This window comes from Notolabrus celidotus, unplaced genomic scaffold (genome assembly GCF_009762535.1).
Source record: "Notolabrus celidotus isolate fNotCel1 unplaced genomic scaffold, fNotCel1.pri scaffold_142_arrow_ctg1, whole genome shotgun sequence".
NCBI lineage: Eukaryota > Metazoa > Chordata > Actinopteri > Labriformes > Labridae > Notolabrus > Notolabrus celidotus.
Window position 1 is genome coordinate 88502 of NW_023260019.1, and position 26499 is coordinate 115000.

The window sequence follows — 26499 nt, forward strand, 5'->3', positions numbered from 1 at the left end:
CACACCAGGTGTTTGATTAATTTGTCTAAAGGGTTAATGGTTATGTCTTAAACACACTTATTTTCTTAAAAAGGGGAAAAACATTTAGACATTTTATTGGCCATTCAGTTAACTCTTCACTTTGTTTAATTTGAGCAGCTGTTCACCTCTTCTTCAGTTTTCTGCTCCCGTCACTTGATTAAAGGTAAAGTTTGTGTTGAAAGTTTTCTTCAGATTATCATTTCTAAAACTTGAACAGGTTTAACATTTACTCACATCTTCCTGATTAAATGCTCTGAGGTGTTTGCACCACAGTTTGTGTTTCAAGCTTTAGGATATACTACAAGATGATTACTGAAACACAAACATGTGTGACAGGATTGTATTTGTGTTTGTTTATATAGAAAGAGAAGAAACGTACTTTATTAATCCCCAGGGGGGGAATTCAATTTTTTCACTCATGTTACACACACAGTTTTTTTGGTATATATATACAATGCACACACATGCAGTGAACATGCACTTGAGGAGAGATGTCAGAGTGAGGATGCTGCATCAACCAGTACACCCCGAGCAGTTGGGGGTTCGGTGCCTTGCTCAAGGGCACCTCGGCAGTGCCCAGGCAAGTGAACCAGCACCTCTCCAGGTGCTGGTCCACTTGCCAAGCTTCATCCATACTGGGACTCGAACCGGCGACCCTTTGGTTCCCAAACCAAGTCCCCATGGACTGAGCTACTGCCACCCAACTTAATCATTAGGCCAAGTCCGCAGTGGTGCAAGATTTTATTTTTTAGACTTTTTTTTAATGATTGTTTTTTTTAAAATAAAGGATAGAATAAAAAAAATATGAAAAATATATAAAATGAAGATTATAAAAATGTCATTGTTCTATCAGCTATCCACGTCTAGTTATCAATGATTGATTAATCACTGAAACACTGGGATCCTAGCTCACCCCCTTCCCCCCCAACCCCCCCTACACTTACTTTAACTCTTCCTGTCCCATTAAAGTTACTAACCATAGACCTTTCTGGAGTCCCTGAGCTCCCTTGTCTCGTAGATTCCTCTGAGCTGCCGTAGACGTCCTCCTGCTGCGGATGTTCTGGACTCCAGCTGATACGGACGTGCTGGACTCCAGCGGCTCACTTCTCTCTCTTACTCCCCTCTATCTGTCTTTCCAGACCCAACACGGTCTCAGCAGATGTGTGTCTAACATGAGTCTGGTCCTGCTGGAGGTTTCTGCCTGTTAAAGGAAGTTTGTCCTCTCTGCTGTAACTTGCTAAATACTGTGATGTGCAATGCTCATAGTGGATTAAGATGGGGTCAGATTGAGTCTTATCCTGTCTTGGTGTTGGGTCTAGACCTCCTATATTTGTAAAAGCATCTTGAGATAACGTTTGTTGTGATTTGGCGCTATACAAATAAAGATTGATTGATTGATAATGTGCAATAATAACTCATAATAACCCTGTACGCCTGTGAGTGTGAGAACTCTGGGAACAACTCCAAATAATGCAATGATTGGGTCAGGATGAATCTCCTTACTACACATAGAGGAGAATATCACTGTGCATTGTTTTTAACATGTGTTACAAGTCTGTGCACTTTGTTCACTGGTGTAAATATATTTGTAAATGTATTTATTTAATTGTGTATACGTTCATAAGATATGCTTCTTTTACTTCTTTAATTTTTAATTGCTAATAACTTTTAATAATTGCTATATATGCTCTTGTTTACTTTATACTGTTTTGCTCTCTCTACTTTGTAACACTTTAAATTTCCCTGTTGTGGGACGAAGAAAGGAATATTTAATATTTTATCACAGACGCTTCAGATGGAATCCAGGACATTTACATCGAGTCCTCACTGGATGCTGGAGAGGATCCCTGTTCCCCCTCAGCCTCCGTACACAGAGTCAATAACTCTATAGATTTAACTTTGCATATTTAAAGAGCGTTCCAGCTTTTCCTGAATTTTTATTCAAAATTAGCAAACAACGTTCGCAAACTTTGCAGAACTTTGCAAACAAACCTCCGAGTATTTAAACGGGTGATTTGAAGCTCAGGACGAGACGGCTGCTTCTGCTGCGATTGCATCTTCATCACGACATGGTACAGTTCTCCTTTTGACCCTTCATGTTGGATTTAGAGAGTCAGACTTTGCATTACTTCACTAACACACTTTGTCTTTGCACAGATGGCATTGAGTCTTAAGTTGATCATGGTCCTCTGGTCGGCCACTGGACTGTGGGTCGGAGCCGAAGTGAGTAATCCTCTAAACCCTAACTCAGACAAGTTACTGCTCTGTCTGCTAACGCCAGTTTGTTTGATTATTAGGAGTAAATTAAACGTGTTAAACATATTTCGATTGATAAAACTGACTGAGCACTAACAATGTATATTTTCCTTTCACAGGCGTGTGGAGCATCAGGTTGGTAGCTCTCTGAGAATTCATACAGTTCCTGCTGAAGCTCAGTTCTCCACCAGCTTTGCACCCTGTCTCCCTCCTCACCCTCTTCCTCTGTGTTTCAGATGATTGCTGTAAGACTTGCCCCGCAGGCTGGTCTCACTTTGGAAAATCCTGTCTCATATTCCACCATGACGCCAAGGACTGGGCTGATGCAGAGGTGCGTTATGAGATCATCTTTCAGGTTAATGTTTTTATCTGTTCTCACTCTGACTCACTGTTTGCTTCATCAGAAATTCTGCACCACTATTGGAGGAAATCTGGCGTCTGTTCACAGTAAAGACCTGTACCTCCACCTCAGGAGTGTGGTCCTGAGACTGACCGGCAAACATATGACCACATGGCTCGGAGGATACGATGCAGCAAAGGTGGGTGTCCCGATCAGACGCAGCTCCTTTTCTTTCTAGGTTAATTAAAAGTTGTATCACAAGATAACGACCTCAATGAGTTTATTCAACGCCAACTTTCTTCCCAGGACGGCGTGTGGCTGTGGAGCGATGGTTCCCTGTTTGACTTCAAACTGTGGGGCGCAGGAGAGCCCAACGGTGGAGGGACTGAGATGTGCATGGAGATGAACTATGCAGGTACACACTGGTCTCCTCCGAGGTCTTACTCCTCTGTTTTCCTTTCTGCCTCCTAGAGAAGGATCTGCTTCTACTCCCGCAGACGGATCCTTTTGAAATGCAAGAACCAAACAAGAGGACGGGAGAGAGGAACACCATTTATTTCCAAATAACTGCAGAATACTGAATCCTTTTAACATCTTAGTTCAACATAGAAATTTAGATTTACACCAAGCATTCCACAAACATGATTTGTTACAAGGTGTTTCATTGTGCAGACAGGCCTTTCTGAAAGGACACTCATTTCTTTTTGTATGTGGAGTTATCTGACCATGGTACCACTAACATGTCACCTCTCTCTCTCTTTATCCTGCAGGAAGGGATTACGTCAACGATGTGAGCTGTACTCCAAAGAGGCCTTTCTTCTGTTCCAAGGCTCTGTGAAGTCCCTGCTACGTGCTGACCTCGTGACATCAGGATGTTATTCCCCTCACTTCATGTCACTTGTACCAGGATGTTAAACCAGCACTGTCATAAACTGTGTGACACAGCTCTGGTTAAATTGAAGCTGAATAAATAAAGAAATATCCTGTTCAGCAATCTGTCTCTCCTCTCCTCATTATCTGGTCCTCATCCACCAACTCTCTGTGATTCTGTGTTTATGTAAGGGAAATGTCTCCCCCAGCACTAGTCACTTATTACAGGTTACTATAAAACAAACATGTTGGTAAAAACTAGGGATGCACCGATCCGATCCTGGTATCGGATATCGGCTAGATCGGACTCAAAAAGCTAGATCAGATATCGGTGACAAAGGGCCGATATATAGTGCCGATCCATATGACAGATCTATTCATCTCAGTTCTATGCTTTTCTGTGTTTACATCAGCCATGTGTGTCTCCTCCATCATCAGCACCGCCCGGTGGAGCATGATGGAGGATAACTACAGAGACTCTGCAGTTTAGCTTCATGTCACACTTCTTTACTAACAACTCCACCAGAAACTCTCAACATGTGCAGCGCTAATGTTTCCACGGATGGGAGTCACACTGAAAATATAATGTGAGCCCAGAGGAGGAAATTTACGTCAGCTGTAGCCGACTGCAAAGAAGGAAGAGACCTTCTATTAATGGATTCAAACTGTCAAAACACGGACAGGTTATTGGATTTAGTTGATCCGGATCCTTGAAGTTAAGGGATTCCAGCCTCTGGTTTAGCACTTGGAACCCAAGTACAGTTCACCATCAAGTCAGAAAAGCCTGAAGTTACCAAAACATGATTCTATCCTCACATTAAGGAAGAGAGATTGTTAAATCAATACCAGGATCGGATCGGCAGATACCAAAGCCCAGGTATCGGTATCGGGACCTAAAAAGTAGGATCGGTGCATCCCTAATTAAAAACATTGATTAAAAGATGATTCATGTTTACAGTTTTTAAAAACCGTCCCAGTGATTCCCCGTCAGTGATCGTTTCCATGGTGATGGATTCTTCTCTGGTGGATTGAACATGAACCTGTCCTCATTCAGCTCTCCATCTTCTCTGAGCTCTGCGGTTCACACACCTTTAAAAAGAAACAAACCCTGCTGCTATCATCACCACCGCTCAGGGTTTAATTTTCTCTGTAGAGATCTCTAACCTAAAGTTTCTCTCTCCTGCTCCTTCATCATATTGATGGACTCCTTATCCTCTGTGGTAGAGGCCGTTAAGAAGCACCAGACCAAAGCATCAGAACGACAGAAAACAGCCTATGATTTTAGGGCCGGTTTTCAGTATTATTCTGAGGGAGAGCTGCTTTGGGTGCAGAATAAAGCCAAGAGGCGGGGCGTGAGATGTTATGAGACGGAATGATGCTTTACAAAGAAACTTCCCTTGCCTTATGCAGAGCAAAGATTTAATGACATTTCATCATGAAGTCTGGAGCGCCAGAAGATCAGGAAGAGAGCTGAGTAATAAGTAACATCTTGTGATGCCTGTGCTGCTCTGTCATAATCGAGCTAGAGCACCAAGGTCGGACAATCAGCTGTTTCTGGATGTGCCTAAAACTCGCCTACAACCAAAGGGGGTTGAGCCTGAAGATCTGCCCCCACTCTTACATGTTTGAAGACATGTTTTACTATTTTGGTTAAGATGTGCTGCGTGTTATCGTCTCCTGTTTAACTTTCGTACTGTGTAAGGAACTTCGGTTGACCTTGGTTGTTTTAAATGTGCTTAACAAAGACAGCTGACTTGACTTTCCCCTCATGGCTTCTATAAACACACATAAGGGACCGAGCTGACTCTGATGAACGTTGATGTAAAGGAACAAACCGTTAGACTCGGTTGAGCTGGAAGGTTTATTTTACCACAAGCTAAATAAAGGAACATGATAACTTTTAAAAACAACAAATGCTGATTTTAAACTCATATTCAAATTCCTGTGTTGAACCCTGAAGCTAACACAGAAAGTCAACAGTCCTCTGGATCTGTTTGGAGGATATTCTCGTTCTTCCTGATTTCTGCGCCTAAAGATGTCAATGTTACTCAGTTTTGATTAATATCAGCAAACAACATTGTTTGATCACATGCTTGGTAAACAACAACAGAGGATATATGAACAGTTAATTTACATCTGGAGGAGACTCTGCTGCTGCTGCTGCTGTGAGAGAAACCTCTTCTGACAAGGTAAGGCTCTCCTTCACAGCCTGGACTTTTAAACACATCCAGCGTCTCTTTCAGTTATTCTGAACACTTTATCAAGTCAAATTTAGGATTTAACTTCATTTATCTCAAGCGTTGAACTTTTAAAATGTAGTGATTTAGTCAGATTATTAAAAAAAGAGTCTAACTTTATTGATATACTTTGTTTTTACCCAGATGGCTTCAGAACTTAAGTTTGTTGTGCTCCTGTGTTTGAGCACTGGACTGTGGCTGGGAGCTGAGGTCAGTAACTTCCTCATTCCCCTATATTTATTTATACACTGTATTTATATTTATTTATATTTATGTATACACTGTATTTATATTTATTTATACACTGTATTTATATTTATTTATATACTGTATTTATATTTATTTATATTTTTTTATTTATATACTATATTTATATTTATTTATATTTATTTATATTTATTCATACACTGTATTTATATTTATTTATATTTATTTATATACTGTATTTATATGTATTTATATTTATTTATATACTGTATTTATATGTATTTATATTTATTTATTTATATACTATATTTATATTTATTTATATTTATTCATACAGTTTATATTTATTTATATTTATTTATATACTACATTTATATTTATTTGTATTAATTTATACAGTTTATATTTATTTTGCTCTGAATACAGTTTGTGCAACTTAAAGCTAATTTCTTTTAATATTTTGCAGAATATGTGGAAATTGTATTTTTAATACAAATGTGAAAAAGTGATGCAAATCCAAAAAGAGTTGACCACTAAATATATGTTCTTATTTGACAGGCATCATGTGAGGAACTAAAAGGTTAGTCGCTGTCAGAAATGTGAATGTTAAATACTCAATGTGATTATTTTAACATTATGTCTGCTTGTGTTTGTTTGGATGGTCCATATATTATTATTATTATTAAATTTTTGCAGCTTTTTCCTCCTGACTTTGTGTGTTTGTGTGTTTGTGTGTTTGTGTGTTTGTGTGTTTGTGTTGACAGCCTGTAAAACTTGCCCTGCTGGCTGGTCTCCGTATGGAACGTCCTGCTACATGTTCCATCACAGCCAAAGGGCCTGGGCCGATGCAGAGGTGTGTGTTCAGTTTCACTCTTAGTATCCGTCTCTCCTCTCCGTCCTCACTCTGTCCTTCGTCCTCTTAATTAGAAATTCTGCACGACTCAAGGTGGAAACCTGGTCTCTCTGCACTCCAAAGAGGAGCGCCTCTTCATCCAAAAGACTCTTCAGCGAGTCGCCGGGAAACTGGTCAACGTTTGGGTCGGAGGATATGATGCCGGAAAGGTGAGTCCCCAAATTATCCGTGATTTACCTGCTTTTAAAAATCTTATATTTTTACATCAAATGTCTTAAAGGTGTGATGTTTGTCTGTACATGGGGTGCACAAATTAACCCCCCTCTAGTGCATATTTAAAAAATGTGTCTCCTTTAAAATCTGGAATAAAAGCTGCAGAAAAATGTGCAGTTTCTGTGCAGACGTGGAGCCGACATCCTCTTCCCTCCTCAAGTCTGAGACAGAGCATGTTGGAACGTAAACCCTTCTACAGGATCCTCTTCCCACTGGGGGATGTTTGTGTCTATATTTGATTTTCGTTCTCTTTCTGGTACCATCTTTTATCGCCGCTCTGCTACCCTAACAGTAGTGTAGCTCATCCTGCAGTAGAACTGATAGTTATGATATATAAATGGACCCACTGCCGAGACTCGTGTCATTACTTGTTGTCGTATATTGAGGAGTCTTTTAAATCAAACCAACTCTCCACAGGGTTTATTTTCTAATCTTAACTCGACTCATCTTTATTTATAGAGCACCTTTCATACATTAAAGCATGCAGCCTAAAGTGCTTCACAAAAAAACAGAGACAGTAAACAACAGCATTCCATAAAAGACGAAAAGAATGAGATTTAAAATACTTAAAAAATAAAATCATGGTATTGTTGTATTGTTGTAGGATTATTACTATTTCAATCTATTTTTTATGTCATTGTTTTTGTGCATTATTTTATTTTACTTGTGTTTTGTGAATCCTTTGGTTTTCATTTATCATAATTTCGTTTTTTTGTGTGTTAGTTTGAGGCATGGATAATAATGTCTCAGACTTTTGCAATTTGTATTTGGAAAAAGAAAAAACAAAACAAAACAGAGATTTAATAAATAAAATCATTACAATAAAATCAATAAAATCAAATCAGATAAATACCCAAAATAGAGTAATATAAAAACATGATATAATATAATCAGATAGGATAAAATAAAATCAATAAAATGATGCTAAAACAATGGTCATAGTGGTAATAATGCAGTCCAGGGCTAAAACCAAATGACTCTAAAAGCCAGATTAAAAAGTTCAGTGTTACAGCTCTCTTTTCAGGGGGCACAATAATAAAAGCATTAAAGGGTCTTAAAGGGTCTTATATGTTAAACTCTGCAGGATGTCTTGATCATTTAGCAGGATGTCTTATATTTGATCTTTACTTGATTGTCTTAATGTTTGCTGTCTTGTGTGTTTGGTTTAAAGCATATATTAAAACTGGTTCCTTCCTCTTCATCATTAGGGACAATAAAGAATATCTCACCTGATCTGATATGATAAAGGTTTCTGAAGCCAGGATCCTACCTGTCCTGATTTCATTTTAATAACAGTTTTAAACCCTGGTGCACGAAGACACATTAACAAACACAAAGGTATGAACTTTGTAATCACGCTCAGTTAAAACAGACAGCTGTCTCTTTCAGGAGGGAGTGTGGCTGTGGACTGACGGCTCCCTGTTTGACTTCAAAGACTGGAACAATGGAGAGCCCAACAACTTTCAGGGACACGAGAACTGCATGGAGATGAACTACGCAGGTACCTGCTCCTCAGCTTTACTTACTAAGTGGGAGATGAGCAGCAGAGGGTGTCCTCCTTCTCTCAGGGGTCACTGGCAGGGGTACAAATATTAATAAAACTGAGTAGACACATAATTGGAAAAACAAGTGGTTAAAAAATAATTAAAATAATAAAACAACAATAAATTACTTTATATTTAAAATATCACAATTATGAAACCCTACATAAAAGCCAGACTGAGTAGATTATTAGTTTATGTTTAAAGGTCTCAATATCTCCAGCTCCTCTCAGACCCTCTGACAGAATGTTCCTTGGTCTCTGAGCGTCGAGGCTGAAAGCAGCGTCTGTTCTCCTCTGAGGAACCACTAAAGAGAGGAGCTGAGACGCCTTCATAAACTTAAAGCTTCTCAGAGATGTACATGTCTGTTCTCCTCTGAGGAACCACTAAAGAGAGGAGCTGAGACGCCTTCATACACTTAAAGCTTCTCAGAGATGTAGATGTCTGTTCTCCTCTGAGGAACCACTAAAGAGAGGAGCTGAGACGCCTTCATACACTTAAAGCTTCTCAGAGATGTAGATGTCTGTTCTCCTCTGAGGAACCACTAAAGAGAGGAGCTGAGACGCCTTCATACACTTAAAGCTTCTCTGAGATGTAGATGTCTGTTCTCCTCTGAGGAACCACTAAAGAGAGGAGCTGAGACGCCTTCATAAACTTAAAGCTTCTCAGAGATGTAGATGTCTGTTCTCCTCTGAGGAACCACTAAAGAGAGGAGCTGAGACGCCTTCATACACTTAAAGCTTCTCAGAGATGTAGATGTTTGTTCTCCTCTGAGGAACCACTAAAGAGAGGAGCTGAGACGCCTTCATACACTTAAAGCTTCTCAGAGATGTAGATGTTTGTTCTCCTCTGAGGACTAAAGAGAGGAGCTGGAGGATCTGAGACGCCTTCATAAACTTAAAGCTTCTCTGAGATGTAGATGTTTGTTCTCCTCTGAGGAACCACTAAAGAGAGGAGCTGGAGGATCTGAGAGGCCTTCATAAACTTAAAGCTTCTCTGAGATGTAGATGTTTGTTCTCCTCTGAGGACTAAAGAGAGGAGCTGGAGGATCTGAGAGGCCTTCATAAACTTAAAGCTTCTCTGAGATGTAGATGTTTGTTCTCCTCTGAGGAACCACTAAAGAGAGGAGCTGGAGGATCTGAGACGCCTTCATAAACTTAAAGCTTCTCTGAGATGTAGATGTTTGTTCTCCTCTGAGGAACCACTAAAGAGAGGAGCTGAGACGCCTTCATACACTTAAAGCTTCTCTGAGATGTAGATGTTTGTTCTCCTCTGAGGACTAAAGAGAGGAGCTGGAGGATCTGAGAGGCCTTCATACACTTAAAGCTTCTCTGAGATGTAGATGTTTGTGAATGGCTCATCATGGTTTAGGATTTCAGAGGTTCTTTCAAACGTCTCTCTTTCCTCCTGCAGGGAGAGATAATGTCAACGATAACAGCTGCTGGAAGAAGAAATCCTTCATCTGTGCTAAGTCTCTGTGAACTTCCTGCTGAGCTGAGTCCAGATGAAGAGGTCACTTAAAGCAGAGGTGATGGTGATGTCAGTGAATCAATAAAAAGATCCTGTAAACACTCTGTTAAAACTTCCTTCTGTGAATTTATCAGAAAGTTCTTTTCCTCCTTTTCATAATCAGTCATTTATTACCTTTACCGCTCAGACACACCCGACCGGGCTTTTATAGTCTGTTAACTTGAACACCAGCTTCAATAATCAGGCTACTGGACTCAATAAGTTCCTGATCAGTCACAGTGAAATAAATCAGGGTGTGTGTGTTGAGCTAACACACCTCCACCCTTCTCTATACAATATTTATATACACCACCTAAAGGATGAGTGTGTATAGACTGCATGTTCACATTAGAGTAGAGGGTGGACGTTTCTGATGATTCTAAAGAACAAAGCCTGAATAAGAGAGACTAACTCCACGCATCTACAGTCTATGCTGCACAGCCTGCGTCCCTTTAATAAAGGAGCTGAAACTTTCATTTTAAAACAGAACCAGAACACGGGGAGAGGTCTGCATGTTTTCCTCTTTACGAGCTTCCTTCTGTGAATCCTGAAGCAGTCTGAGTTTCCTTTCAGGAATCAGTCATTAACAACCTTTATCAGAGGCCGCTGCACCCACTGCGTCACATCACGCAGCCTGAGCTGTGCTCTTTAACCAGCTGGACGGGAGCCATCACATTCAGGTCAATATTTATTCATCAATATGTTTCACTTTGACACTTCCTGGATCGACCCGTATAAATACAGGTGTGTGTTGAAGCTGCCGTCAGTCCCGCTATCTACCTGCAACCAGCACCATGCACTCCTTCAGGCTCAGCACAGCTCTGAGTGAGTATGCAGCTGAGAGATGATTCCTTTGTGCAGCTAGATATGATTCAACTGAAGATTTTAAATGTTGAATTTTAGTTTTGACAGAAATCATTTTATCAAAGGTTGAATATGTTTCTTTGTGTTAGTTTCAAATGTTTAAATGATTTAAGATTCAGATCTGTCATGTGTGTAGTTTTGTAATTTGTGATTTGGGTTGTTTCTGTTGAAAACTCAGTACTTTGTATTTATATCAAGTCATCCGTCTGAATTAAATCATGTTTCTATCAAAGTACCAAACGGGTCAAGAGTCTGAAGTCACCTGAAACAGCTTGATGGAAACCAAACTGAAGATTTATATACTTTTAATTTGTTTTTCAATCTGAGATTTGTTTTTAATAATTATACAAATAAAATGACAATAAATGAAAATAATAAATAAATATAATTAAAATGATGACATTTATTTTTTAACGTTTTTTTCATTTTGTTAAGATTTCCTTTTTTTGTATTTTAGCATATTGCAAACTTTAAAATACATGTCCCATATTTAAACATGCTTTAATGTTTTTCAGACAGAGATATAAAAATAAATAAAAACACAAAATAAATTAAAATAATAAATATATATATATATATAAATAAATAATGATAATAATTCAATCAAAATAATTGATTGTAATCTTATTTGTTTAAAAAAATGTATTAGCAAAATGCACATTTGTTTGTGTTTTAAAGAGTTATACAAATAGGAAATAATTTTAAAACATAAACGTAAAAAGAAATAATCAAAATAAATATAATAAATATATTTTTTAAATTATACTCTTAATAAGAAAAGAAAAATGTTTATGTTGTCATGAAGATCTTAGAAGTTAGAATAGAAAAAGCTTTAACAGTTTTAATAATAAGAAGAATAATTTAATATTTTTTTGTTTGCCTTGTTAAAGTTTATCTTAAATATTGAATTTTACGCTCTTTTTTTAATGGTTTATGATAATGACAGAAGTTTTATTTTCATGTTTTTCTGCCTGTTAAATGATTCCTCAGTAATTCTCTCTGTATGAATTCAAACAAACCGCTGAGTCTGAGTCTGAGTCTGAGTCTGAGTCTGAGTCTGAGTTTGAGTCTGAGTCTGAGTCTGAGTTTGAGTCTGAGTCTGAGTTTGAGCTTGAGTTTGAGTTTGAGTTTGAGTTTGAGCTTGAGTTTGAGTTTGAGTTTGAGTTTGAGACTGAGTCTGAGTTTGAGCTTGAGTTTGAGTTTGAGTTTGAGACTGAGTCTGAGTTTGAGCTTGAGTTTGAGTTTGAGTTTGAGACTGAGTCTGAGTTTGAGCTTGAGTTTGAGTTTGAGTTTGAGACTGAGTCTGAGTTTGAGTCTGAGTCTGAGTCTGAGTTTGAGCTTGAGTTTGAGTTTGAGTTTGAGACTGAGTCTGAGTTTGAGCTTGAGTTTGAGTTTGAGTTTGAGACTGAGTCTGAGTTTGAGCTTGAGTTTGAGTTTGAGTTTGAGACTGAGTCTGAGTTTGAGCTTGAGTCTGAGTCTGAGTTTGATCTTGAGTCTGAGTCTGAGTTTGAGCTTGAGTCTGAGTTTGAGTTTGAGACTGAGTCTGAGTTTGAGCTTGAGTCTGAGTCTGAGTCTGAGTCTGAGTCTGAGTCTGAGTCTGAGTTTGAGCTTGAGTTTGAGTTTGAGTTTGAGTTTGAGACTGAGTCTGAGTTTGAGTCTGAGTCTGAGTTTGAGCTTGAGTTTGAGTTTGAGTTTGAGACTGAGTCTGAGTCTGAGTTTGAGCTTGAGTTTGAGTTTGAGTCTGAGTCTGAGTTTGAGTTTGAGCTTGAGACTGAGTCTGAGTTTGAGTTTGAGTCTGAGTCTGAGTTTGAGCTTGAGTTTGAGTCTAAGTCTGAGTCTGAGTCTGAGTCTGAGTTTGAGCTTGAGTCTGAGTTTGAGTTTGAGACTGAGTCTGAGTTTGAGCTTGAGACTGAGTCTGAGTCTGAGCTTGAGTCTGAGTTTGAGTTTGAGTCTGAGTCTGAGTCTGAGTTTGAGCTTGAGTCTGAGTTTGAGTTTGAGTCTGAGTCTGAGTCTGAGTCTGAGTTTGAGTCTGAGTTTGAGTCTGAGTTTGAGCTTGAGTCTGAGTTTGAGTTTGAGTTTGAGTCTGAGTCTGAGTTTGAGTCTGAGTCTGAGACTGAGTCTGAGTCTGAGTCTGAGTCTGAGTCTGAGTTTGAGTCTGAGTTTGAGACTGAGTCTGAGTCTGAGTCTGAGTCTGAGTCTGAGTTTGAGCTTGAGTCTGAGTTTGAGTTTGAGTTTGAGTCTGAGTCTGAGTCTGTGTCTGAGTCTGTGTCTGAGTCTGAGTCTGAGTCTGAGTCTGAGTCTGAGTCTGTGTCTGAGTCTGTGTCTGAGTCTGTGTCTGAGTCTGAGTCTGAGTCTGAGTCTGAGTCTGAGTCTGAGTCTGTGTCTGAGTCTGAGTCTGAGTCTGAGTCTGAGTTTGAGCTTGAGTCTGAGTTTGAGTTTGAGACTGAGTCTGAGTCTGAGTCTGAGTCTGAGTCTGAGTTTGAGTCTGAGCTTGAGTCTGAGTCTGAGTCTGAGTCTGAGTCTGAGTCTGAGTTTGAGTTTGAGTCTGAGTCTGAGTTTGAGTTTGAGCTTGAGTCTGAGTCTGAGTCTGAGTCTGAGTCTGAGCTTGAGTCTGAGTCTGAGTCTCAGTCTGAGTCTGAGTTTGAGCTTGAGCCTGAGTCTGAGTCTGAGTCTGAGTCTGAGTCTGAGCTTGAGTTTGAGTCTGAGTCTGAGTCTCAGTCTGAGTCTGAGTTTGAGCTTGAGTCTGAGACTGAGTCTGAGTCTGAGTCTGAGTCTGAGTTTGAGCTTGAGTCTGAGTTTGAGTTTGAGTCTGAGTCTGAGTCTGAGTCTGAGTCTGAGTCTGAGTTTGAGTTTGAGTCTGAGTCTGAGTTTGAGCTTGAGCTTGAGTTTGAGTTTGAGACTGAGTCTGAGTCTGAGCTTGAGTCTGAGTTTGAGTTTGAGACTGAGTCTGAGTCTGAGTCTGAGTCTGAGTCTGAGTCTGAGTTTGAGTCTGAGTTTGAGACTGAGTCTGAGTCTGAGTCTGAGTCTGAGTTTGAGCTTGAGTCTGAGTTTGAGACTGAGTCTGAGTCTGAGTCTGAGTCTGAGTCTGAGTCTGAGTTTGAGTCTGAGTCTGAGTCTGTGTCTGAGTCTGAGTCTGAGTCTGAGTCTGAGTCTGAGTCTGTGTCTGAGTCTGAGTTTGAGACTGAGTCTGAGTCTGAGTCTGAGTCTGTGTCTGAGTCTGAGTCTGAGTCTGAGTCTGAGTCTGAGACTGAGTCTGAGTCTGAGTCTGAGTCTGAGTTTGAGCTTGAGTCTGAGTTTGAGTTTGAGACTGAGTCTGAGTCTGAGTCTGAGTCTGAGTTTGAGTCTGAGCTTGAGTCTGAGTCTGAGTCTGAGTCTGAGTCTGAGTCTGAGTTTGAGCTTGAGTCTGAGTTTGAGTCTGAGTCTGAGTCTGAGTCTGAGCTTGAGTTTGAGTCTGAGTCTCAGTCTCAGTCTGAGTTTGAGTCTGAGTCTGAGTCTGAGTCTGAGTCTGAGTCTGAGTTTGAGTTTGAGTCTGAGTCTGAGTTTGAGCTTGAGTTTGAGTTTGAGTTTGAGACTGAGTCTGAGTCTGAGCTTGAGTCTGAGTTTGAGTTTGAGACTGAGTCTGAGTCTGAGTCTGAGTCTGAGTTTGAGTCTGAGTTTGAGACTGAGTCTGAGTCTGAGTCTGAGTCTGAGTCTGAGTTTGAGCTTGAGTCTGAGTTTGAGACTGAGTCTGAGTCTGAGTCTGAGTCTGAGTCTGAGTCTGTGTCTGAGTCTGAGTCTGAGTCTGTGTCTGAGTCTGAGTCTGAGTCTGAGTCTGAGTCTGAGTCTGTGTCTGAGTCTGTGTCTGAGTCTGTGTCTGAGTCTGAGTCTGAGTCTGTGTCTGAGTCTGAGTCTGAGTCTGAGTCTGAGTCTGAGTCTGAGACTGAGTCTGAGTCTGAGTCTGAGTCTGAGTTTGAGCTTGAGTCTGAGTTTGAGTTTGAGACTGAGTCTGAGTCTGAGTCTGAGTCTGAGTTTGAGTCTGAGCTTGAGTCTGAGTCTGAGTCTGAGTCTGAGTCTGAGTCTGAGTTTGAGCTTGAGTCTGAGTTTGAGTCTGAGTCTGAGTCTGAGTCTGAGCTTGAGTTTGAGTCTGAGTCTCAGTCTCAGTCTGAGTCTGAGTCTGAGTCTGAGCTTGAGTCTGAGTCTGAGTCTGAGTCTGAGTTTGAGTTTGAGTTTGAGCTTGAGTCTGAGTCTGAGTCTGAGTCTGAGTCTGAGTTTGAGTTTGAGCTTGAGTTTGAGTTTGAGTTTGAGTTTGAGCTTGAGTTTGAGTTTGAGTCTGAGTCTGAGTCTGATCTGTTTCTGTTTCTGTTTCAGTGCTCACAGCGACATGTTTACTCCTCACAGCAGGTAAATCAAACATCAACACCTTACACATATCATTTTAAAATCTATCACTCTAACACACGTGATCTAAAGGAGTATCTTATCTTATCTTATCTTAAAGAGTATCTTATCTTAAAGAGTATCTTATCTTAAAGAGTATCTTATCTTATCTTATCTTAAGGAGTATCTTATCTTAAAGAGTATCTTATCTAAAGGAGTATCTTATCTTATCTTATCTTAAAGAGTATCTTATCTTAAAGAGTATCTTATCTAAAGGAGTATCTTATCTTAAAGAGTATCTTATCTAAAGGAGTATCTTATCTTAAAGAGTATCTTATCTAAAGGAGTATCTTATCTTAAAAAGTATCTTATCTTAAAGAGTATCTTATCTTAAAGAGTATCTTATCTTAAAGAGTATCTTATCTTAAAGAGTATCTTATCTAAAGGAGTATCTTATCTAAAGGAGTATCTTATCTTAAAGAGTATCTTATCTAAAAGAGTATCTTATCTTAAAGAGTATCTTATCTTAAAGAGTATCTTATCTTAAAGAGTATCTTATCTAAAGGAGTATCTTATCTTAAAGGAGTATCTTATCTTAAAGAGTATCTTATCTTAAAGAGTATCTTATCTTAAAGAGTATCTTATCTAAAGGAGTATCTTATCTAAAGGAGTATCTTATCTTAAAGAGTATCTTATCTTAAAGAGTATCTTATCTTAAAGAGTATCTTATCTTAAAGAGTATCTTATCTAAAGGAGTATCTTATCTTAAAGAGTATCTTATCTTAAAGAGTATCTTATCTTAAAGAGTATCTTATCTTAAAGAGTATCTTATCTTAAAGAGTATCTTATCTTAAAGAGTATCTTATCTAAAGGAGTATCTTATCTAAAGGAGTATCTTATCTTAAAGAGTATCTTATCTTAAAGAGTATCTTATCTTAAAGAGTATCTTATCTTAAAGAGTATCTGATCTTAAAGAGTATCTTATCTTAAAGAGTATCTGATCTTAAAGAGTATCTTATCTTAAAGAGTATCTTATCTTAAAGAGTATCTGATCTTAAAGAGTATCTTATCTTAAAGAGTATCTTATCTAAAGGAGTATCTTATCTTAAAGAGTATCTTATCTAAAGGAGTATCTTATCTTAAAGAGTATCTTATCTTAAAGAGTATCTGATCTCATATCTTACCTCTTGTTTTTTAGAAGCTTCTACAGAGTCGCTGACCATCTGTGACGATAACTTCAGTGTTCAGCGTCTGAGCTGTGGTACGTCTTTATACTGAGGAGGGATTAAAGCTCCTGTGGGAAGAACTCACAGCTCTACATCTTGACTCACATTGTTCATAGATAGTTTTATAGTCCTCTTAATGATGTGGCTGTGGATATTTCCCCTCTGTGTCACAGACAGTGGAGTGATCCAGGTGCAGCAGGCTCTGTACGGACGTGCAGACAGAGTGACCTGCAGTGAAGGAAGGTCTTCTCAGCAGCTCGCCAACACGAGGTGCTCTCAGCGTGGGACTGTGGACGTCCTGAAGAGGAGGTACAGACCCCACTAACACCCCAAACATCTTCATGAGTACTGGATGAGCTGAAGTATTCAGGCAGACTTTAATCACTTAAAGCTGCGGGGAGGAAACAGCTGCTTTAGATCTGTGAGACAAAGAGAGCTTTAACATTAAGATCACTTTTTAAATGTTTTATTTCATTTTGCTGAAACTGGATAAATATTTTTTATTGTTCATTACCAAAACCAGAATTAAAAGAATGATAACGACCATTTTAAAATTAATGAAGTTTTAAAATTGTATCTTTTATTTTTTGTTTTTTTATCATTATTATTATTTAAAGGGACGCCTTACTCAAAGAGCAGAAAAATAAACAACATACATAGAATATATGAACAAATAAATAAAATAGTTAATAAAATACTAAAATAATAATTATGATTATATTAAAATAAATAAATAAAACATGAACAAATAAATAAAATAGTAAATAAATAAATACATAAAATAATTATTATTATTATAATTATAATAAAATACAAAATTAAATCTGAATAAAAAAATAGTAAATAGATAAAATAAAATGCTACTAATAATTAGTATAATTGTAATAAAAGAAAGGAAAAAAAGAAAGAAATTGAATAAATAAATAAAATAATAAATAAATAATAAATAAAACAACAAAACGGAGATCTTCTTTTTTGTTGTTTTATTAAATGAGGGGTTTTTCTGTGTTTCTATTCTTGGTTGCATTAAAATACAAACAGAATGACTTTAGTATATGTTGCACTCATGATGAAGATACTCAAAGGTTAGTCTCTGATATCACACATTCGACTTCATTGGTGTTTCTTTATTTTTCCCTGCAGGTGTGACGGAAAGAAAGTGTGTGAGCTAAACTCTGACGTGGTCCGAACCTCTGACCCCTGCTACGGCACCTCAAAGTACCTCCAGACCAACTTCACCTGCTTCCCAGCGAGTGAGTCAGACCCCTGAGTAACCTCAGAGTTCATACCAGAGATTAAAACTGAAACTCTGAACTCTCTTATAACAAACCTAAGTCTCTGTCTGTGACAGTGTGAAGTCTAACCTGACGTCTGACTCTCCCACAGTTCATCGGTTTGTTTGTGAGAACTCTTTTACATCCCTGCGCTGTGGTGAGATCACTTCTCTGCATCCTGTTTTTATGCATCATACTTTAATAACAGATTTAATGCATTTAAACACTCATTTAACATCGTACCTCCTCTTCCTGCCAGACGTGGGTCAGGTCATCAACGTGTACGGGGCTCATTTCGGACGCCTCGATCCAGACGTCTGCTCTTTCCAGCGTCCGCTCAACGAGTTACAGAACGTGCACTGCTCCAGGCCGGTCAACAAGGTGGCTGAGAGGTACAGCTGACTGCTCTTTATGATTCAGATTCAGGGGTAATGTTCACTCAGATGAAAGCTGCAGGATGCATTAATGACCTCACACTGCACCCACAGGTGTAACGGGAGAAACAGCTGCACCGTCAAAGCGAGTAAGGCCGAGTTTGGGGACCCCTGTTACGGCACCTACAAGTACCTGGAGGTGGCTTACACCTGTCAGTGTGAGTATCTGATGCAGAGATCGTACTTAGACTAGACTTAGAGATTACTGTCTCTTTGTTCTGTACAGTCAGGACAGTCAGGATATTGAGTTTAGAGTTACAGAATCTTAACGATGTCACTTCAGAGTTTCTTCACATTTAAACTCAACCTTCAAAGTGAAGTTAACCCTGACCCAAAGAGACTGAAGGTTTGGTTTTAGTCTTTACATCCCGACTTTATTCCAAGCAGCAACCTCCGGTCTTAGAATATGAAGCTCATGCAGAAGTGTTATAAACTGCAGTTCCTTCAGTGTCCACTAGAGGCTGGCTGCAGAAACTCAGGAAACCACATACACACCCATTCAAGGAGACAGTCTTTAAATAAACGTGTTTACAGTCTGGTTCAAAAGATGAGATGGGGGGGGGTCTTGAGGTGGTTTTTAAATGATTGAAGAGAGTCAGAGTTCAGGATGTGGAGGGAGAGAGTTCCAGAGAGTCGGGGCAGCGATGGTAAAGGATCTGTCCCCCCAAGGTGTGGTACTTGGTCTTGGTGACGGGGGACAGGAGGTCGGCATCTGATGATCTGAGGCGGCGAGATTGAGGAGGTCTGTCAGGTATAAGGTGGCGAGGTTATTGAGGGCTCGGTAGGTGTTGAGGAGGATCTTTAAGTGGAGAACAAATTCCCCCCGTCCAGTGAGTGCTGATAGAGAAATGAGGAATGTAGACCGAGGTCGTTTTTTGAACCAGGATGTAACCATGTTTATTTAAAGATCGTCTCTTTGAATTGGTGTGTATGTGGTTTCCTGTGTTTCTGCAGCCAGCCTCTAGTGGACGCTTGAGGAACTGCAGTTTATAACACTTCTGCACAGGCTTCATAGTTTGACACCGGAGGTTGCCGCTTGGCGGGAACACTGTAGCTGTTAGCGAGGAGGCTAAAGGCCCGCCTCTTTACCTCACACTAGCTCCACAGACGTTAGGTCAAGTTCAGCATTTCCAATATGGCGCCCGCCGTCCATGGATCTGTCTAACACCAGCATGTTTCTGTCCTTTGCAGATCCTGTGTGAACACTCTGAGATCAAAACCTTCCTGGAAATGTTCAGGGACGAGTCTTCAGTGTCAAGAGAGACGCCGTTATGACGGATCAAAGCTCTGAAGATATTTAACACTGCCTGTGCTTCCCCCTGATATCAGACTTCTTATATATGTTGGATTTACTTTGACACTGTAATCACTTTCTGTTCTGTCGTCTGTTTCAAACATTAAAAAATGAACCTCTCACTGCCTGGACTTTACTTCAAACAAAAACACTTTCAAATGTTCTTCAACATATTTCCTTTTGCTCTCTGTGTTTAAATTAAGAATTAAATCCAATCCAATCAAACGGGAAGCCGAGGTGGTTTTCTCAGGTTTTATTGGGGTCACAGCAGGGTACACGTCACACAGGACCATATTCAGGACCTCACGTTTGATATCCACCACAGATCATCCAAATAAACAAAATAAATAGATTCACATTTAACTTATTTTAGTGCACATCAGTCCTAAATCTCTGACTTGTATTTAAATGTTCAGTTTTATTTAGAACAGCTCGTCTGATTTACACTCTTTTAATAGTCCTCTAAAGTTTCTGCACTCGAACACTGGAGCTAACAGATATGTTTAAAAGTGATCCTTTCATTCAACAGCTACAAACACAAACACTGTAAACACACACAGAGTAGTTCCATCAATAAATAACATTTCATAACTTTAGTCCCTTTATGTACATCGTATCCCTTCATCAGCCTGAAACTGAACCTCCACATCTAAACCCCAACTCTGAACACGTCACCTATGGTGCTTTAATGCCCAACTACAGATGAAGAGGAATGTAAAGAGAGGAAGAGGAAGCATTAGAGAGAGAGAGAGAGAGAGAGAGAGAGAGAGAGAGAGAGAGACAGAGAGAGAGAGAGACAGAGAGAGAGAGAGAAAGACAGAGAGAGAGAGAGAGAGAGAGAGAGAGAGAGAGAGAGAGAGAGAGAGAGAGAGAGAGAGAGACAGAGAGAGGGGCTTCAGAGGTGTGATGATGGAGATGTTCAGGTGTGTGTGTGTGTGTGTGTGTGTGTGTGTGTGTGTGTGTGTGTGTGTGTGTGTGAGTGTGTGTGTGTGTGTGTGTGTGTTTTACTCCGTCTGGGGCACAGAGATGGCCGGGCCCTTGGGGTCGTCGAAGCGGTCCATGGTGCGGAGCTGCATGATCATGTGCAGGCCGTAGGTGAGCACCAGGACCATGAGGAGGCTGGTCATCAGACCCATCCAGATCCCGGGAGAGAAGAAGCCGGCGCAGTCGCTGGCGTAGGAGAACTCGCTGCCGCTCACGTTGAAGCCCTGGATCTGAGGGGGGAGGAAGAAGAACTCAGGTGAGACGTCATCTTTCTGTGCAATCATAGCAACATCTAACTTCTGTGTCTTTGTAGAACCTGTCTGAGGGGTCAGCAGTTTCATACCATGACATTTAAGAGTAGAAATGAGTATCTAGGGGCGCCGTTGGCCTCGCGGTCTAAGCAGATGCAGAGGCTCCCGACCTGGACCATTTCCTGCACGTCTTCCCTCACTCTCTACTCCCCACATGTCCTGTCTGTCTCCAGCTTTCCAATCCAATAAAGGCAAACATGCCCAAAAACATAAAAAAAGAAGTGAGTATCTTACCTGGAAGTCCTCAAAGGAGACCCTCCACTGATTGGCTGGATCTTTGGATGAGCGTGGGACCAGCTGGGGCCAACGGAAGTTGGTGACGGACTCACATCGGTACGAGTACTCGGCGGGGGCGTAGATGTGTCTGCTGCCGTTAAACGTGGCTTTGGTCCCGTCGTACTCCAGCTCCACGGCGTCCAGCGTGAACCAGCGGCGGGCGGACACCCTGTAGTGACGCTGGCTCAGGGCGAAGCTGGAAACACACGAGGAGATCATCAAATACTCAGAGGTAATGAGACGGAGCAAAGAGATTCATATTCAGGGGTTTACAGAGGACGTCAACTCACATCAGTTTGAAGCTGCGGTGACCGAGGACGTTCTCGTAGTTCAGAACCAGCCTGCACAAAGAAAAACAACTTTAATGCTTTAACTTTTGAAGAAGACATTATTTTAAACAATGAGAACAGTTTGGGTTTGAAATAAATATGAAATAAAGTCTGCAGTTTATCACCATCAGATGAGACGATACATCATCATCCTCACTTTGTATTACTTCTCCTGACTGCAGACTCTTAAAGGTCAGAGATTAGAATCACTATCTAACAAACGTTGCAGTCTTTGTCCACAGGGGGCGCCAAACTCAACACGAAGCAAGCGCTCCTCACTGCAGCTTTAACGCTGCATGTAAATTATGCAAATTTGTGATGACTTATTTTAGTTTTTATTCAAACAGAGGTGTGAAAATGAAGATCCAGTGCAGCCAGATCAAGCAAGTTCAAGTTTTCCACCACCCAGACTTTTAAAACTGGAAAAAGATTTAAAAAATAAACAACTAAACCCTCAAAAGGTCCGTTTTGATGTGGTTCATTACTTGGCTTTGGATTTGTCGCAGGTGGAGCCGTGGAGTTTGGGGCTGACACCCTCACCGAAGGTAGACGGGGTCAGGTCGTGGTCCTCCCAGCGACCGCTGCGAAGGATCCTCACTGACAGGCTTGTGGCCCACAGGAGGATGCAGGTCTCGTCCCCCTCCTGAGGAGAGAGAAGAGATAGATGAAGACTTACAGACTGGATGTGGCAGCACTGTGTTATACTGCATGAGCAGGAGGTCACCGCACGCCACCTTGAACTCCACTGGTCCGTAGATCCCAGCCTTATCCTTGATCTTGCGCTGCCTCTCCCTCTCCCTCTCTCTCTCCCTGTATTTGTCTCTGTACTGCAAGAGGGAGCGACCGCCGCCCACATCGGCCTCCATGGAGACAGACGCTGCCTCCTGTGAACGACAGGAAACAGAAACACGTTAGAGAGCTGCAGATCATCAGAGACGAGGAACACATGCTTTATAATACAGACAAAGACCTGACTCACCCTGGAGGGCCTCAGGGCCGTGTAGATCGCCGTGTAGGGGACAGACTGGCTCTTCATGGTGCTCATCACCTGACCGATCACCTCGTCTGAAAAGAACAGATTCACCTGTGAGCTTTGGAGAACATGAATGATGATCCTGTTAAAATATCTATAAGAGGAGAATGATCGATGCAGACTCTTCAGGGCCGACTCACCGTTTCCACTGAGGATCTCCTTCGCAGACATCAGGTCCGCCCTGCAAGAGAGAGGGCAGCAGAGACCATCAGAGACCCGGTCAGGTACTCACACATCAACAGTGTCAACAGTGACTCTCTGGCGCCCCCCAGACGAAGCTTTTGCTTCTGACATTAATCACACATATTTCTTTTCGACTAATGTGGTCTGGTCTGGTGTGAACCAGGTTGTATTTCTGGGCTGATGTGAACCAGATTGTATTTCTGGGCTGATGTGAACCAGGTTGTATTTCTGGGCTGGTGTGAACCGGGTTGTATTTCTGGGCTGGTGTGAACCAGGTTGTATTTCTGGGCTGGTGTGAACCGGGTTGTATTTCTGGGCTGATGTGAACCAGGTTGTATTTCTGGGCTGGTGTGAACCGGGTTGTATTTCTGAGCTGGTGTGAACCGGGTTGTATTTCTGGGCTGATGTGAACCGGGTTGTATTTCTGGGCTGATGTGAACCAGGTTGTATTTCTGGGCTGATGTGAACCTGGTTGTATTTCTGGGCTGATGTGAACCGGGTTGTATTTCTGGGCCGGTGCTCGTTCTGGTCTGGAGCTGGTTGAACTCGCAAACCAACAACAACGATGGAGGACAACGGCAGCTCGTCTTCCATTAGTCTCTTTGATTTGTTTGCTGCAGGACGATGGAGGAAACACGTTTGGTTTGTTTTTGTGATCACGGCAACCCCGCCCCTCGCCCCCCCTGCCCCTCGCCCCCCGCCCCCCCTGCCCCTCGCCCCCCGCCCCCCCCCCTGCCCCTTGAGCTTCAACTACGTCTCGTTTTCACCTCTGATCAAGAAAGGATCGTTTTTGTCCTCAACACTCGCGTCATATTCTTCCTCTGCAGTGAACGTACCCGATGCCGTACGGCAGCCTGAACACCAGCAGGGCGGCAGAGGAGGCGTTCAGTCTCAGCTGACTCAGCGTCTCGGGGTCCATGTACAGAGGAGACGTCTCTAACTGGTCCTGCAGCTGACCAATCACTGCGTTGGAGGCGGGCCAGGACACCGCCGGTAACACCAGAGGGGAGGACGAGGACCTCAGAGCCCCCTGAGACACAAGAGGAGGAGAGATGTGTGATATTATTAAGAGTTATCAGAGATTCATCTCAGTCTGGTCTGTTTCCTTCATCTGATGTTGGAAGTTTAAACAAGGTGAGCAGAGGCCAAGAGGTTTCTGTGTCACATCATCTTACCTCCAGGTTGGGATAAACGCTGTCCTGCTTGTTTCCAAAAGCTCCTCCATACATGGTGAAGTCCTCTATGCTCATCTAGAGGAAGAAAGGGGAAAACAATCACAACGTTAGCATTAAGAAAACAATCACAACGTTAGCATTAAGAAAACAATCACAACGTTAGCATTAAGAAAACAATCACAACGTTAGCACTAAGAAAACAATCACAACGTTAGCACTAAGAAAACAATCACAACGTTAGCATTAAGAAAACAATCACGACGTTAGCACTAAGAAAACAATCACAACGTTAGCACTAAGAAAACAATCACGACGTTAGCACTAAGAAAACAATCACAACGTTAGCACTAAGAAAACAATCACAACGTTAGCATTAAGAAAACAATCACAACGTTAGCACTAAGAAAACAATCACAACGTTAGCACTAAGAAAACAATCACAACGTTAGCATTAAGAAAACAATCACGACGTTAGCACTAAGAAAACAATCACAACGTTAGCACTAAGAAAACAATCACAACGTTAGCACTAAGAAAACAATCACAACGTTAGCACTAAGAAAACAATCACAACGTTAGCATTAAGAAAACAATCACAATGTTAGCACTAAGAAAACAATCACAACGTTAGCACTAAGAAAACAATCACAACGTTAGCATTAAGAAAACAATCACAACGTTAGCACTAAGAAAACAATCACAACGTTAGCACTAAGAAAACAATCACAACGTTAGCATTAAGAAAACAATCACAATGTTAGCACTAAGAAAACAATCACGACGTTAGCATTAAGAAAACAATCACGACGTTAGCACTAAGAAAACAATCACAACGTTAGCACTAAGAAAATAATCACGACGTTAGCACTAAGAAAACAATCACAACGTTAGCACTAAGAAAACAATCACGACGTTAGCATTAAGAAAACAATCACGACGTTAGCACTAAGAAAATAATCACAACGTTAGCACTAAGAAAATAATCACGACGTTAGCACTAAGAAAACAATCACAACGTTAGCACTAAGAAAATAATCACGACGTTAGCACTAAGAAAACAATCACAACGTTAGCATTAAGAAAACAATCACGACGTTAGCACTAAGAAAACAATCACAACGTTAGCACTAAGAAAATAATCACAACGTTAGCACTAAGAAAACAATCACGACGTTAGCACTAAGAAAACAATCACAACGTTAGCACTAAGAAAATAATCACGACGTTAGCACTAAGAAAACAATCACGACGTTAGCACTAAGAAAACAATCACAACGTTAGCACTAAGAAAACAATCACGACGTTAGCACTAAGAAAATAATCATGACGTTAGCATTAAGAAAATAATCACAACGTTAGCATTAAGAAAATAATCACAACGTTAGCATTAAGAAAACAATCACAACGTTAGCATTAAGAAAACAATCACGACGTTAGCATTAAGAAAACAATCATGACGTTAGCATTAAGAAAACAATCATGACGTTAGCATTAAGAAAACAATCACAACGTTAGCATTAAGAAAACAATCACGACGTTAGCATTAAGAAAATAATCACAACGTTAGCACTAAGAAAATAATCATGACGTTAGCATTAAGAAAATAATCATGACGTTAGCACTAAGAAAACAATCACAACGTTAGCATTAAGAAAACAATCACAACGTTAGCATTAAGAAAACAATCACAACGTTAGCATTAAGAAAACAATCACAACGTTAGCATTAAGAAAATAATCACAACGTTAGCATTAAGAAAACAATCACAACGTTAGCATTAAGAAAACAATCACGACGTTAGCATTAAGAAAACAATCATGACGTTAGCATTAAGAAAACAATCATGACGTTAGCATTAAGAAAACAATCACAACGTTAGCATTAAGAAAACAATCACGACGTTAGCATTAAGAAAATAATCACAACGTTAGCACTAAGAAAATAATCATGACGTTAGCATTAAGAAAATAATCATGACGTTAGCACTAAGAAAATAATCATGACGTTAGCACTAAGAAAATAATCACGTTAGCACTAAGAAAACAATCACGACGTTAGCACTAAGAAAACAATCATGACGTTAGCACTAAGAAAACAATCACAACGTTAGCATTGAGAAAACAATCATGACGTTAGCATTGAGAAAACAATCATGACGTTAGCATTAAGAAAACAATCATGACGTTAGCATTAAGAAAACAATCATGACGTTAGCATTAAGAAAACAATCACAACGTTAGCACTAAGAAAACAATCACGACGTTAGCATTAAGAAAACAATCACAACGTTAGCACTAAGAAAACAATCACAACGTTAGCATTAAGAAAACAACATTTCTGACAAAGTGTGCCGATGGAAATGGGAATAATCCATTTTAGAATGACCGATGGACAGAAATGAAACTTTTAGGGATGTTAACGTCATTTTTTAAGGTAAGAAAAATGTTGCAGCTCTATAAGTCTACTCTATATTCGTCTCATGGTGTTAATGTGTCAGAATGGGGGAACAATGATTCATGGAGATAAAGGCTGTTTCATCCTCGGTTTGAAACGTGTGACTACCAGACTTTGGCGTGTTTTCACAATGACAGCTGGTAGCTTTATTTTTGGGTTTGTTGCAAAATAAAATCACATAAAACCAAAAGTTTGACAG

At 40.4% G+C, this 26499-nt stretch overlaps 4 protein-coding genes across 4 annotated transcripts in view; 3 read left to right on the forward strand and 1 right to left on the reverse strand.

Moving 5' to 3' along the window:
• The first annotated feature begins 1783 nt into the window (after positions 1-1783).
• Positions 1784-3615, forward strand: LOC117808699 (galactose-specific lectin nattectin-like). Its single transcript, XM_034678383.1, has 7 exons — positions 1784-2093; positions 2179-2244; positions 2397-2412; positions 2514-2608; positions 2682-2816; positions 2924-3032; positions 3388-3615. Exons 1-7 carry the CDS (start codon positions 2091-2093, stop codon positions 3453-3455), a joined length of 492 nt encoding a protein of 163 aa, XP_034534274.1. The 5' UTR covers positions 1784-2090; the 3' UTR covers positions 3456-3615.
• Positions 3616-5408: 1793 nt separating this feature from the next.
• LOC117808701 (galactose-specific lectin nattectin-like) lies at positions 5409-10871 on the forward strand. The gene is made up of 8 exons (XM_034678384.1): positions 5409-5676; positions 5869-5934; positions 6490-6511; positions 6696-6784; positions 6859-6993; positions 8447-8558; positions 10012-10126; positions 10852-10871. The coding sequence occupies exons 2-7, from the start codon at positions 5869-5871 to the stop codon at positions 10077-10079; spliced, it is 492 nt and encodes a 163-aa protein (XP_034534275.1). The 5' UTR covers positions 5409-5676; the 3' UTR covers positions 10080-10126; positions 10852-10871.
• Positions 10859-19677, forward strand: LOC117808698 (L-rhamnose-binding lectin SML-like). The gene is made up of 9 exons (XM_034678382.1): positions 10859-10932; positions 15319-15351; positions 16526-16588; positions 16727-16862; positions 17697-17806; positions 17940-17984; positions 18087-18219; positions 18316-18419; positions 19453-19677. Exons 1-9 carry the CDS (start codon positions 10902-10904, stop codon positions 19461-19463), a joined length of 666 nt encoding a protein of 221 aa, XP_034534273.1. The 5' UTR covers positions 10859-10901; the 3' UTR covers positions 19464-19677.
• A 116-nt stretch (positions 19678-19793) lies between these two features.
• The window catches only part of atp6ap1a (ATPase H+ transporting accessory protein 1a), a 10092-nt gene continuing 3386 nt past the window's right edge, over positions 19794-26499 (reverse strand). Inside the window, exons 3-11 of the mRNA XM_034678394.1 lie at positions 23847-23921; positions 23508-23701; positions 22629-22669; positions 22435-22520; positions 22190-22339; positions 21941-22098; positions 21417-21467; positions 21085-21322; positions 19794-20769 (exon numbers count right to left, since the gene is read on the reverse strand). Of these exons, the coding sequence (XP_034534285.1) occupies positions 20560-20769; positions 21085-21322; positions 21417-21467; positions 21941-22098; positions 22190-22339; positions 22435-22520; positions 22629-22669; positions 23508-23701; positions 23847-23921 (1203 nt within the window). The 3' untranslated portion in view covers positions 19794-20559. The remainder of the gene's footprint in view (positions 20770-21084; positions 21323-21416; positions 21468-21940; positions 22099-22189; positions 22340-22434; positions 22521-22628; positions 22670-23507; positions 23702-23846; positions 23922-26499) is intronic.